We start from the raw sequence: 14,306 nt of genomic DNA on the forward strand, positions 1-14,306 counted from the left end.
TTTTTTGTTTGCCTTGTCACGGAATCAAAAACAAAAAGACCACACACCATTTCTATATAGAAAAAAAAAGAGCAGACACAAGATTGAGGCGGAAGCTGCGGCCAGGTCCGCATGTTCAAGGGCCGGTTATTTGATGGCGTTCTCTTTTGTTCTACTCAGCAAGTTGTCGGGACATCTCGCGGTGTGTGTTCGTGTGTCTTATCAGCAACTGTGTTCTACAGTCGTCGCTCGCCTAGTGGCCGTAAGCTGAAAGCTCAGAACACCTCCATCCAACACGCGCCCCTGTTGCTTTGACCCTTGATAAAAGGCACAAGACTCGTTGATGCATCTTTGTGACCAATGCAACCTGCCCTCACAAGACACTTTCTCGTCAATTTGTAACTCCCCAACTCCCTCCTCCCTCTACGCTTTCTCCATTTCTTCCAACTTTTTTCCTCCGCCCCCTCCCTCGCGCGCACGCCGAGCTGAAAAATTACGCACTTGGTGACAATGTTTGTGCTAGATGAGAGTGAAGCACGCGGGTGATAATAGCCGACACTTTACTTAGCTGACGCTGTCTTGAGCGCATTGGGCATATTTCAAGGGGCAAGTGAGCCAGCACGAAGGATCGGTCACGGTGCGCATATGAGAGGGCGACTGAGAAATAGAAGCGCTGCTTGAGCCTGACTGGTTTTTGTTTGGCTTTTCTTTCACGGGGTTTTTCTCTCTCTCTGTCTCTCTCTTGTTTTTTTTTCCCCGCCTACTGTCACGCACCTTCAGGCGCGCGCGTGCGTGTGTGTGTGTGTGAGTGTGTGTTCTGCTTTTGTCTGCGTTCTAGGTGCGTTGCGTCGTCGTGCATTTTCGCAACTCAACTTCCCTCCTCCACACTATTTTATTCCCCCCCTCCCCTCCACCCCTACACACACACACACACACACACACACAAACAGGCATTGCCTGGATCACCGCGCGGGTCACCCTCCGATCGTCGTTTTCAACAAAAACGAGAGCTGCTTACGGTGTCACTCCCCAACGCATCTCCGTAGGTGTTTGACTTGCTCTCATTGGCCCCGCTCGTTTTCATACTCTGGTCTCGCAAGGCCTCACTTACAGTCGACCATGTCTATATCCTACGAAGAGCTGCTGGCGCTCCGACGCGCACAAGCAACAGAAAAGCAACCGCAGAAACCCCCGGGGTCTTCTGTCTCTTCGGCCAACCCTTCCTCTTTACTCCGGAAGGGTACACCAGCGGCGCCTGCAACTCTACATGGCCGGCAGCTCCCGCAGGCTTCCGGGAATGTTTCTGAGCTCACGATGTCGAGAGTGGTTCTCGGTGCGTCTGTACGACAAGCAGATAGCAAAGCCATAACACACGCTCTACCCACCGTGGCGGTCGAGCTAGAACCTAAGGTTATGGCGCCTGCGCTCTCCGTGCGAGGTGAGGTCCCGCGCGCACAGCTTCTCCAGCGCAAGCGTCAACGCATTGACGCTGGACCGACTCTCTCGGAGTTGCTACTCGCGCGTGGTATGCAGCCAAGCGCGTCTGACAACCTGGAGAGCAGCACGGATGGCGGTAGCAGAGGGATCTTATCTCGTTGTGCGAATGGCAACTACACCACGTGGCTGCCTCTTGAAGCCTTTGATGACGGTTTCTTTTTCGAGGAGCTGTCCCCGGCAGACTGGGCAGCCCGTGTCGCCGCAGCTACTCCGTCGGGTCTTCCTTGTCATTTCTTTAAACTGGACCCTCGGCAGCCTCCAAAGGGAGGTACCTGGTGCTCGGGACGTGTCGTCGAGGTTGATGTGGATAGGCGTCGATATCACGTTGAACCCGACGACCTCAGGGATTTGCGCGGCTTTCAAAAGCAGAGGTCCGACGCGAACGGCAGCGCAGAGGTCACTGGGCTGTGTGTGCTCCCGCGCGTTTTCGTTTGCTTCGCCGCCGAGGATCCTGAGAAATTCGTGAACCGCTTCGTTGCCGCCCACAATCGCCGCAATGTCGCCGAGGCCGCCCTACACGCAGAATTGTACGTTGAGTCTATGCCCCCAGATGAATACGCCGTACTTGATCCACTCGTTTCCAGGCGCTTGCGCGAGATGGCTCTCAGTACACCTGCGCTTGTGGAGAGCGAGGCGAATCTAAATGTGGTTGGCGTGCTTGAGGAGGTGAATGTCGGGTACAGCCGTGTCATGAATGCTGACCTCCTCGGCTCCATAACGAAGGACGGTGTTCTCTCGCAGCTCATAGGCGCCTCTTTGGCTTCTTTGGCAACGCTGTCTGCCTGCCCCCTCTTTGGGGGCGACACCGCCCGACCCGTTCCGCTATACGCGATCCCTCCGAGCCGAGTCGAGCGTTTTGCCGCCACGATAGGCGCCTTCCGCCAGCAGTGCTTCTGGAAGGCTTACCCGGCAGTTGTCGCTCTCAAGCGCGGTATCCGTCAAGCCAACGATACCCTGCTATCCAAGTGTGGGCTGGTGCTGTACAACATAACGGTGAAGCGACCCATGAGTATCATGGATCTGGAGGAGATGGAGATGGCTGCGACTCGGGATTCCTTCATCTACACCAGGGACAGGTGGCTGTCCGGGATCATTGACATGGTCAAACACACACTCAGCACGCAGCCTGTCACAGCTCCGCTCCACTTACAGCACTATGACGTGAATACGTACATGGGCTCCACAACGGAGCGATTTATGCATAGCATCCAGGTGCAAATGCAGGACGCCCTCCAGCATTACCTAATGAGTTCACTGGAGGCGTTCACCCGCTTTGTGGAGCATGCTGGCGACAGCGATGTGGCTGTGCATGGGATGGCCGACGTGGAAGTGACGCACGGGGCTCACCCCGTCTCACAGACCCCCTTCGGCGCCCATGAGCGCGTAACTGCAGGCTTTCTGGAGCCCCCACCGTACGCTTTGCCACCGCTACTTTCCGTCGGACTCTACTGCACGACACAAGGCAGCGACGCAGATACGGAATCGGCGCCAGAGGAGCACGAAACCCCAGCCGCAGACACACAAAATGAGGGAGGGGCAGAAAATGCGCCCACGAAGAAGTCGCCTGCTATGCGCTTGAGCTATAGTTGCACCCCAGAAAAAATACGGAAATCGCTGCGCGCGATTCTCAATCGACTCCTGACGCAGCACAGCACTCTCCGCACAGTTGAGCGAGCTCTTTTCGACTTTCTTTACGATCCTGCTACAGCGTTTCTGGAAGTGATTGACAGTTCAGGCACGCTGACGAAGTCGTGGGTGCAGCGACTGGACGCTGTGCTCGACCGTGTGGCAATCGCCATGAGGGCCTACAAGAATACCTACACCCCCTTGGCGGAGGTGGTGGAGCTCGACTTGAACGAGTATATGGAAACCTTCGATGAGCGTTTCCCAACCATCCGCGGTGTTGAGGCGGAGGTACAGCGCTTTCTCAGACTAGAGGAGAAGGTGCTGCAAAGCATTCCTCTATCTGTGGACATGGGCATTGTGCGTGTGGAGTGCGGCGAGCTGCGCGAGGCCTTGTCCAGCAAGTGTGCCATGGGCGCGTCCAAGGTGCTAGATGCCATGGCTGCTCGCGCTCTTCGCAAGGATATCGATGTGAGCCAGCGCTACGGCGAACTCCACGCCAGGCTGCGTAAGCCGACAGACACACCGGAGGAAGTGGTCGCTACGAAGGATTTCCTCAAGACCCTTGTGGAGCACACCGTAGACTTGGAGGCGACTCTCGACGAGGCAAAAGCAATTCACGACTTGCTTCTTAGCTTCCAGCGCCCCCTGACCGAGGAGGAGTTCAACAAGAAGTGGAGGGCGATCAGCTGGCCAGGTCGCCTCGAGGACGCCATTACACAACGTGTTGAGGAGCTGGAGGAGACGAAGCGCTGCCTCTTGGCGTCCATGAACCGAGCACAGGAGCTCTTCGAAAAGGAGGTGGAGCGAGTTCAAAAGATTGTCGACCAGTACAGTCAGCATCGCAACGTCGCTCGCATGGATGAGATTGCCGAAGACGTAAAACGGATGCAGGAGAAGATTGCTCAGCTTCGGAACCAGGCGAACACGTTCAACACACACGAGTCGCTGTTCAACATTGAAAAGACGGATTACTCGGCAGTGCATCAGCTCTCTGCAGACTTCGAGCCCTACGAGGCGCTCTGGCTCACTTCCGCGAGTTGGTATACCGCGCTTCAGAAGTGGCACGAGATAGCCTTCATGAGCATCAAAGCGGACAAGGTGGAGGAGATAGTGTCAGACTCACTTCGTATCATGAACACATGCATTCGCAACCCGAAACTGACACCGGAGCTCGTCCAAGTGGCGGAGCGCACACGGAACAGCGTGCAGCAGTTTCGTCCTTTGGTCCCGACGATTAAGTACCTGCGGATGGAAGGCATGCAAGAGCGGCACTGGCAGCAGCTGTCAAAAGAGCTCGGTCGAGAAATCCGACCAGATGTCACGCTGAACACTCTCGACGATGTAGTTAACATGAACCTTACGCAACAAACTGATGTGCTCATGCGCATCTCCGAAATCGCTTCACGCGAGTTCCACATCGAGACATCACTGGATAAGATGAAGGCGGTGTGGGCCGACATACAGATGGGCGTCAAGGCGTACAAGGCGACGGGGTGCTATGTTGTGTCGAAAGATGTGGTGGACCAAACACAGGAGAAGCTGGACGACCAGATGCTTCTGACGCAGAGCCTGTTGTTCTCTCCCTTCAAGCAGCTGTTCGAGGAGGAGATTGTCGAATGGGAAGCCTCGCTGAAGTGCGTTCAGGACGTGTTCGACGCGTGGCTTCGATGCCAAAAGTCATGGCTCTACCTCGAGCCCATCTTCCAGTCGGAGGATATTTCGCGCCAGCTGCCGGGCGAGTACAAGCGCTTCCAGTTGGTGAACAAGAATTGGAAGTTCCTAACCACCAAGGCACACGAGGTCGCCCTGACGCTCGAGTTTTGCACGACCACCGAGCGCTGTCTGGAGCTGCTCAAAGAGAACAACGACACGCTAGAGGTGGTGGAGCGTGGCCTGAACCAGTACCTCGAAAACAAGCGTGCCTCCTTCGCTCGCTTCTACTTCTTGTCGGATGACGAGCTTCTGACGATCCTCTCGGAGGCCCGTGACCCGCAAAAGATCCAGCCTCAGTTTCGCAAGCTCTTTGAGAACATCGCGCGCATCGACATGCGCAACGCTGACAACGAGATGTTCGGTATGTACTCACAGATGGAGGAGTACATTCCTTTTGTGCAGTCTGTGCTGCCGCGTAAGTACGTGGAGAACTGGCTGACGGAGATTGAGCACATGATGAAGATATCGATTCGGGCGCAGCTGGACGCCGGTGTGAAAAACTCGGCCACCATGAAACGGGAGGATTTTGTGCTGGGGTCTCCAGGCCAGGTAGCGATCGCTGTCAACCAGATTATGTGGACGCATGAGTGTGAGATGGTTCTTCAAGAGCATGGATCGCTCGCCCCGTATGTCGAGACGGCGCAGAAGAACCTGATGGTGCTAGTGGAGACGGTGCGACGGCCACTGACAAATCTGCAGCGCATGAACCTGAGTGGTCTCATCACGATCGAGGTCCACGCCAGAGACCTTGTCGAGGAGCTCGCCAAGGTCGGTGTGGATAGCATCTATTCGTTTGAGTGGATCTCGCAGCTGCGCAGCTACTGGGAAAACAACGACTGCTTCCTGCGGCAGGTAGAGGCACAGTTTCGCTACGGCGGCGAGTATCTTGGAAACACGACGCGTCTCGTCATTACCCCGCTGACTGACCGCATCTACCTGACGCTAACGGGGGCGATGCATATGTTCCTCGGTGGTGCCCCGGCTGGGCCTGCGGGTACTGGCAAGACGGAGACGGTGAAGGATCTGGCGAAGGCCGTGGCAAAGCAATGTGTGGTGTTCAACTGCCAGGAGGGTATGACATACGCGTCAATGGGCAAGTTCTTCAAGGGCCTCGCCCAGGCCGGTGCGTGGGCCTGCTTCGACGAGTTCAACCGCATCGATGTCGAGGTGCTCTCCGTGGTGGCGCAGCAGGTGTCTTCACTGCAAGAGGCTGCGCGCAGCCGGCAGTTCCGCATTCCTTTCGAGGGTACTGAAATCGTTGTAGACCCCACGTACTCTGTCTTCATCACGATGAATCCTGGCTACGCCGGACGCACAGAACTGCCTGATAATTTGAAGGTGCTTTTCCGCCCCGTGGCGTGCATGGTGCCAGACTACGCCATGATTGCAGAGATTCGCCTCTTCTCCTTCGGCTACTCGGACTCTCGAAAGTTGGCCCAGAAGATGGTGGCAACGTTTCGACTAAGCTCTGAGCAGCTCTCGTCGCAGGATCACTACGACTTTGGCATGCGGGCCGTCAACACAGTCATCTCGGCGGCTGGGCTTATGAAGCGAGAGCATCCGAATGAGGCCGAGGACGTGTTGTTGCTGCGTGCGTTGCGGGACTCAAACGCACCAAAGTTCCTGGAGGAGGACCTCCTCTTCTTTGATGGGATTACTTCAGATCTCTTCCCAGGCGTGGAGCTCGCGCCGGCGAACTACGGCGACTTCTTCACGACACTCGAGGCGAAGGCTGCCTCGATGCACCTGCAGCCGACCGGAATGTTCATACGAAAGTGCGTGCAGCTGTACGAGATGAGTGTGCTGCGCCATGGCCAAATGTCGGTTGGACCGACGATGGGCGGCAAGACCAGCGCGACGCGTGTGCTGCAGGCCGCGATGACACACTTGCGAAAGGAGCAGAAAAATACCAAGTTTGCAGAAGTCCACACGTATTGTTTGAATCCAAAGTCGGTCACGATGGCTCAACTATATGGCGGCTTCGATGAAGCGACTGGTGAGTGGCGGGATGGCATCATTGGCGAGGTGTTCCGCATAGCAGCGCGCGAAACGACGGATGCACGGCAGTGGATCATATTCGACGGTCCTGTCGACGCGCTCTGGATCGAGTCCATGAACACGGTGCTGGATGAGAATAAGAAGTTGTGTCTCATCTCCGGTGAAATCATTGCAATGACGCCTTACATGAACTGCTGGTTTGAGGTGGAGGACCTGGCAGTCGCCTCGCCGGCCACTGTCTCGCGAGCCGGTATGATTTACCTAGAGCCCAGTACCTGCATTGGCGTGCGCAACTTCATATACAGCTGGCAGCAGTACAAACTCCCTGTCACCATGAACCCGTACAAGGAGTACCTCCAGGAGCTGTGCGAGAAGATTTTCCCATCACTCATTGAATTTGTGCAGACAGAAGTGAACGAGTACAGCCCGTCTACCTGGCCCAACTTGGTCATGTCGTGCTTCAACCTTTTCGACTGCTTTATGTCTCCCTATACCCCAACGCGCACATACGAGGTTCCCCAGGACAAGCTAGACCTGTTGCGCGAGGTGTACCTGCATATATTGATCTTTTCCGTCGTCTGGTCCTTCGGCACAACTGGCGATCGGCCGAGCCGTCAGCGGTTTGACAAGTTCCTGCGCGATGAGCTGCGACTGAACAATGTCAACGTTGAGCTGCCCGTCATTGGATGCCTCCACGACTATCAGTTCATCCCGGAGGAGCGGCGCTGGATTGCCTGGACGGAGCGGCTGCCACCGTTTACGGCGCAGGTGACACAGAGCAATTTCTCCGAAATCATCGTTCTTACGGCTGACGTGGCACGGTATAAATTTGTGAACCGAATTCTCCTGGAGAACTCGTACCATACGCTGTGCTGCGGCCCCACCGGCACGGGCAAGACGGTGCTAATGCGGCAGCTACTGATGGAGGATATGCCAAAGGAGTGTACACCTATCTTTTTCACCTTCTCGGCCCGCACCAGTGCCAACCAAACGCAGGACCTCATCTTTTCCAAGTTCGAAGTGCGCAAGCGCGCCTCGCCACAGGTGTGGGGTGCGCCGCTGAATCGAAAGTTCATCATCCTCGTCGACGACATGAACATGCCACTCAAGGAGCAGTATGGTGCGCAGCCGCCGATCGAGTTGTTACGGCAGTTCATGGACTATCACGGCTGGTACGACTGCCGCACCCGAGAGTTCTTCTCCATTGTGGACGTCGTCCTCGCAGGCACGATGGGGCCACCCGGTGGTGGGCGCAATTTCATTACCCAGCGGTTCCTGCGCCACTTCCACCAGATCGCGTTCCCCGAGATCGAGGACGACAGTATGCGCCGCATTTTTCTTTCTATTCTGGAGAGCTACTTTGCGGTGTTCGAGGAGGACGTGCGTAGAAAACTGTCCTCCATCGTCACAGCGTCCATCGAAGTCTTCAACGTCGCTGTCAAGGAGCTCAAGCCGACACCCGCCCGCCCCCACTACCTCTTCAACTTGCGCGACTTGGCAAAGGTGATGGATGGACTCACGAACGCGACGCCCGCCACGGTGAAGGGGGTGCCGGCGCTGGTGCGACTGTGGCTACATGAGGAGATGCGAACGTTTCAAGACCGGCTGACGAACGACGTGGATAGGTCCTGGTTCCAGGACCTCCTCAAGAAGCAGCTGCAAAAGCACCTCAAACTTCCAGTGAGCGAGGTGTTGCCTGCTCAGCCGGCCAGCGAGGTCGCCGCCACCGGCGAGAACAGCAAACGCCGCGCGCCGGCGGTTGACATGGATGCGCTGATGTTTGTCGATTTCATTGGCAACAAGGCAGAACAGCGCATCTACCAAGAGGCCAACGACTTCCATACTGTTGTGAAAACAATTGAGCAGCAGCTGCAGGAGTACAACCAACAGTGCGTTGGTGGCCGTCAGCTGGATCTGGTCATGTTCTCCGATGCGGTCTACCACGTATGCCGCATAGCGCGTGTGCTGCGCAAGCCCAACGGACACGCGCTGCTTCTGGGCATTGGTGGATCTGGTCGTCAGTCGCTGTCCCGCCTCGCTGCCCACTTGAACGAGTACGAGCTATTCCAGGTTGAAATCGCAAAGGGGTACACGATGAACGCATGGCGTGAGGACCTCAAGGTGGTACTGCAACGTGTCGCATTTCAGAAGAAGCAAGTCCTCTTTCTTTTTGCCGACACGCAGATTGTACACGAAGCTATGCTGGAGGATGTCAACAACCTTCTCAACTCTGGTGAGGTGCCGAACTTATTTCTTGGCCAAGAGTTCGACGACCTGCTGAACTCCATGCGTCCCGTTTGTGTGGCAGAGGGCCTTCCGGTGGACAAGGTCACCATTTTCGCACGCTTTGTGCGCAGCTGCCGCACGCAGCTCCACATTTCGCTCTGCATGTCGCCACTGGGCGAGGTGTTCCGCAGTCGCCTCCGCATGTTTCCTGCCCTCGTGAACTGCTGCACCGTCGACTGGTTTTCGGCGTGGCCGCAGCAGGCGTTGCGCAGCGTGGCACGCAACTACTTTGCCGCGACGCCGCTGCTGGAAAACAACCCGAAAGCCGTAGACGCGTGTACAGAAGTGTGCGTGTCCGTCCACGTGAGCGTTGAGACAATGTCTGCCCGCTTCCTTGCTGAGACGCAGCGTCACAACTACGTGACGCCTACGTCGTTCCTCGAGCTGCTCCACACCTTTCGATCGCTCATGGAGACGCAGACAGAAAAAAATCAAACCACAAAAGATCGCTTTGTCAACGGCCTGGACAAGCTTCGCGAGACTGAGGACTCGGTCGCCGGTCTGCAGCAGACTCTGTCGCAGAGCCAACCAGTGCTCCTGGAGAAGAACGAATCCATCAAGGGCCTTGTCGCCGAGATGGAGCTCCAAACGGCTGAGGCGGAGAAGACGAAGAAGGAGGCCCAGAAGGAGCGCGAGGCGGTGGCGACGATGCAGGAGGAATGTGCTGCCATTGAGCGTGCTGCGCAGGAGCAGCTGGCCGAGGCGTTGCCGGAGCTGGACCGTGCTCTGGAGAGTCTCAAGAACCTCAAGTCGTCTCAAATTACCGAAGTGGCTGGCTACAAGGCTCCGACTGCGGGTGTTGTTATGACGATGCAGGGCATCTGCATTCTCTTCCAAATCAAGCCGCAGATGCGAGCAGCAAGCATGATGGAAGAGAAGAAGCCGGACTTCTGGGTCACGGCGAAGGAGCAACTCCTCAACAATCCGAACCTGCTGTTGCAGCGCCTCATCCAATACGATAAGGAGAACATTCCGGATAAACTGATCCAGGCAGTCATGCCTCTCGTGAAGTCAGAGGACTTCACACCAAAGAAAATCGCTGGCGCTAGTCAGGCGTGCGCTGCAATGTGCCAGTGGACGCACGCCATGGTCCGGTTTTACGAGGTGAACAAGAAGGTGGCGCCGCTGCGAAAAGAGCTCGCGGTGGCGCAGCAGGCAAACCAGGAAGCTCAGGTGAAACTCAAGGATGCCGAGACGCAGCTCGAGGCTGTTACACAGCGGCTTGCCATTATGCAGGCGCGGATGGAGGAGGCTGAGCGGGAGTTGCACGACTTGGACAGCACAGTCCAGCGAACTGCGCTTCGACTGGAACGTGCTGCGATGCTGATCGATGGCTTGGCAGGTGAGAAGCGGAGCTGGATGCAGTCGATTGATCGCATTGACGAGTTAACCAAGTACCTGATGGGCGACATGCTCATGGCGGCTGGGGAGATTGCGTATTGCGGACCCTTCACATCTGTCTACCGCCAGAATCTCCTCGAGTCATGGGGCAAAGAGCTCGACAAGAACTCTATCCTGCACAGCAGGCAATACTCCATATTCTATACGCTGCAAGACGCGGTAGAAACGCGGGAGTGGATTTTGAACGGTTTGCCGATGGATAACTTGTCTATCGAGAACGCTCTCTTCGCGAAGAACGCACGCCGGTGGCCGCTGCTGATCGATCCCCAGACGCAAGGAAACCGATGGATCCGGAAGACGTACAAGGAGTCCCTGGAGGTCCTGCGGCCAACCCAGAAGGACCTCATCAAGCGCATCGAGTTTTGTATTCGAGCTGGGCGACCGGTGCTGCTGGAGAACGTTGGTGAGGATATCGACGCCAGCCTCAATCCTTTGTTAGAGCGACGCACCTTCCAGGAAGGTGGGACCGAAATGATTCGCATCTCCGACACCCCGATTCCGTGGAACTCAAAGTTTAGGTTTTTCATGACGACGAAGCTACCGAACCCGCACTACATCCCGGAGGTCATGGTGCGCGTGACGCTGCTCAATTTTTTCATCACCCCGCGCGGGCTCGAGGATCAGCTTCTCGGGGTGGTGGTTGGACAGGAGCGCAAGGAGCTGGAGATGCGGCGCAGCGACCTCATTCAGAAGAACGCCGCAATGAAGGCCGACCTTGTCAGCACGCAGGAAAGCATCCTGTGTAAGCTGAAGGAGGTGCAGGGCGACGTGCTCGACGACGTGGAGCTCATTGCCTACCTGAACGCCTCGAAGGAGAAGACGCTGGAGATTACGGCGCGAGTGGCTGAGGCCGAGGCAGCTGAAGTCGAGCTGACAGCGAGCCGTGAGGAGTACCGCTCTATTGCCCACCATTCCTCATGCCTCTACTTTTGCTGCTCCACCCTCTCCCACGTTGACCCCATGTATCAATACTCACTGCAATGGTTTGTGCAGCTTTTCATTGCGAGTATCGACCAGGCTGCACGCTCCGACGATCTCCAGCAGCGGCTGGAGAACTTGAAAGGGTACTTCACCTACAGCTTCTACCAGAACGTTAGCCGGTCTCTTTTTGAGAAGCACAAACTTATGTTCTCTTTTTACCTCTGCGTACGACTGATGGAGCAGAGGGGGCAGATAAACCCAGCAGAGTACCGCTTCTTGCTCCAGGGCCCCACCCTTGTTGCGGACGCAAAAGACAACCCGGACTGCAGCTGGATCACGCCGACGACGTGGAGCGAGTGGTGCTACCTTGGCGAGCACTTTGACGTCTTCAAGGGCATCAAAGCACACCTCCGCTCACATCTGCCGCATTACAAGGGACTTTTTATGTCCTCGGCAGCTCATCGGCAGCCCTTGGCCGCTGACTGGAAGGACAAGCTGACGCCGATGCAGCATCTGATGTTTTTGCGTTGCGTGCGGCCCGACAAGCTGATGGAGAGGATCCAGGACTTTGTCTCCGCGGAGATGGGCGAAAAGTTTATCCGGCCGCCGGCGTTTGACTTGATCACGTCCTTCAGAGACTCCAGTGCGTCTGTGCCGCTCATTTTCATCCTGTCTCAAGGTGCTGACCCCTACGACGACTGGAAGCGCTTCGCGGACTCGCAGAACATGAGTAAGAAGCTGTACGACGTATCGCTTGGCCAAGGTCAAGGCCCGCGTGCGGAACGCATGCTGCAGGAGGCGATGGAGAATGGTGCATGGGTTCTGCTGCAAAACTGCCACCTTGCCACCTCCTGGATGCCGACGCTGGAGCGCCTGGTAGAGTCCATCACGCCATCTACGCATCCCCAGTTCCGACTCTGGCTGACGTCGATGCCAAACGCGCATTTCCCTGTGGCGGTTCTGCAAAATGGTGTGAAGATGACGAATGAGCCACCGAAGGGGATGCAGGCGAACGTATCGCGCTCCATCGCCGCCTACTCCGGCGAGTTTCTGGAGTCCTGCCAAAAACCAAAGGAGCTCAAGAAGCTCTTCTTCTCCATGTGTTTCTTCCATGCGTTGGTGCAGGAGCGTCGCAAGTTCGGGCCACTTGGGTGGAACATCGCCTACGAGTTTACGAGTGGCGATTTGGCTTGCTGCGCTGCGCAGATCAAGATGTTCCTTGACAAGTACGCCGAAGTGCCTTACACTGTGATCCGCGAGCTCAGCGGTAACATCCACTACGGTGGACGCGTCACGGACGACTGGGATCGCCGCACTTTGAATACCCTGCTTGAGCGCTTCGTGAACCCCGATGTCATGAAGGACGGTTACGCATTCTCCTCGCAACTAAAGGACTACCAATCGATTCCTGCCACTAGCCGCCAGGGGTACCTGGACTACGTTGCGTCGTGGCCGTTGAACACGAGCCCCGAGACGTTTGGGCTGCACGAAAATGCCGATATCACGTGCGCCCGCGCCGAGGCGTTCGAAACACTCCAGGCAATCGTGCTTTTACAAGGCGATCAAGGCCACGGTGGGGAATCGGGGTCATCGGCAGCCGCGTCGACGCCGGATGAGGTTGTAAAAACGCTCGTAGAGGCTATTCAGCGGAAGGTTGCCGCGCCGTTCGACATTGACGTCTTTCGCCGCAAATATCCTGCCAAATATGAGGACTCCATGAACACGGTCTTGGTGCAGGAGGCCATCCGCTTCAACCGCGTGGTGACACTGCTCCACCAAACCCTGGAGCAGCTGCCGATGGCAATCCGTGGTGAGGTGGTCATGAGCAAGGCATTGGAGGACGTTTACTCCGCCTTGTACAGGAATCAGGTGCCAACGCTGTGGGCCGAGAAATCGTACCCGAGCCTCAAGTCTTTAGGTGCCTGGGTCGATGACCTGGTACGCCGTCTCTCGATGGTGCAGGATTGGTTTGTGCACGGACACCCGGCGACGTACTGGATCTCCGGCTTCTTCTTCCCGCAGGCTTTTCTGACGAGCATCCTGCAGAACTACGCGCGTAAGATGCATATTTCCATTGACACCATCAGCTACGATTTTCAGTGGATGTCGACCGATCCGGCATCGGTCAAGGCACCCGCGGAGGTGGGATGTTACGTCCATGGCATGTTCATCGAGGGCGCGCGCTTTCATCCAACAACGCAGGTCTTGACGGAATCATTGCCCAATGTACTCCATGAACAAGCGCCGCTGCTTTGGTTGAAACCGGTAATTGACCGAGTCTCACCGACGAGCGGTGTCTACGCGTGCCCGCTGTACAAGACGGTGCGGCGTGCCGGTACGCTAAGCACCACTGGGCACTCAACAAATTATGTACTGACTGCTGAAATTCAGACACCCCCTGAGCTGGACTCAAAGCACTGGATTCGACGTGGTGTCGCCCTGGTGTGTGCACTGAGCACTTGACGACCCAATGTAGTGAAACGAGATGCTCTAGCTCGTTGTGCGTGCACCCCTTGGGGAGAAAAAGAGCATGTGTATGTGTGTGTGTGTGTCTCTCAGTGTTTCTTTTTCCTATTTGTGCCCCTGGATCTGTCCCCTCCCCTCCCCCCCCCCTCCTGTGGGCAGGGGTGTGGGTTTGTCGTTTGGGGGATGTTTGTGAATATTCGTTCGGCATTTCTGGCAGTCTTGCCCCCCCCTTTTTTTTGGTTCCTCAATCTCTCGGTTTTCTCCATTCCTCGTGGCAGTCTTTCTCCGCTCTTCTTGACCGCTCCTGATCATCAAGAGCTTGGCCTGTAGGTGCGCACTAAACGTACCGCCGCGCGCACGCGCAACGGATGACTCTATTGTGTTTTTCTGTTGTTGTTTCTTTGCTTTTTCATTTGCTC

The 14,306-nt window shown here is 56.3% G+C and overlaps 1 protein-coding gene across 1 annotated transcript; it reads left to right on the top strand.

Moving 5' to 3' along the window:
* Window positions 1-1,098: 1,098 nt before the first annotated feature.
* On the top strand, window positions 1,099-13,884 carry JKF63_00089 (uncharacterized protein; the record flags this gene model as incomplete). The annotated part of the gene is made up of 1 exon (XM_067896141.1): window positions 1,099-13,884. One exon carries the CDS (start codon window positions 1,099-1,101, stop codon window positions 13,882-13,884), a length of 12,786 nt encoding a protein of 4,261 aa, XP_067752298.1.
* Between the last annotated feature and the right edge of the window lie 422 nt (window positions 13,885-14,306).

This window comes from Porcisia hertigi, chromosome 36, assembly GCF_017918235.1.
Source record: "Porcisia hertigi strain C119 chromosome 36, whole genome shotgun sequence".
Lineage (NCBI taxonomy): Eukaryota > Euglenozoa > Kinetoplastea > Trypanosomatida > Trypanosomatidae > Porcisia > Porcisia hertigi.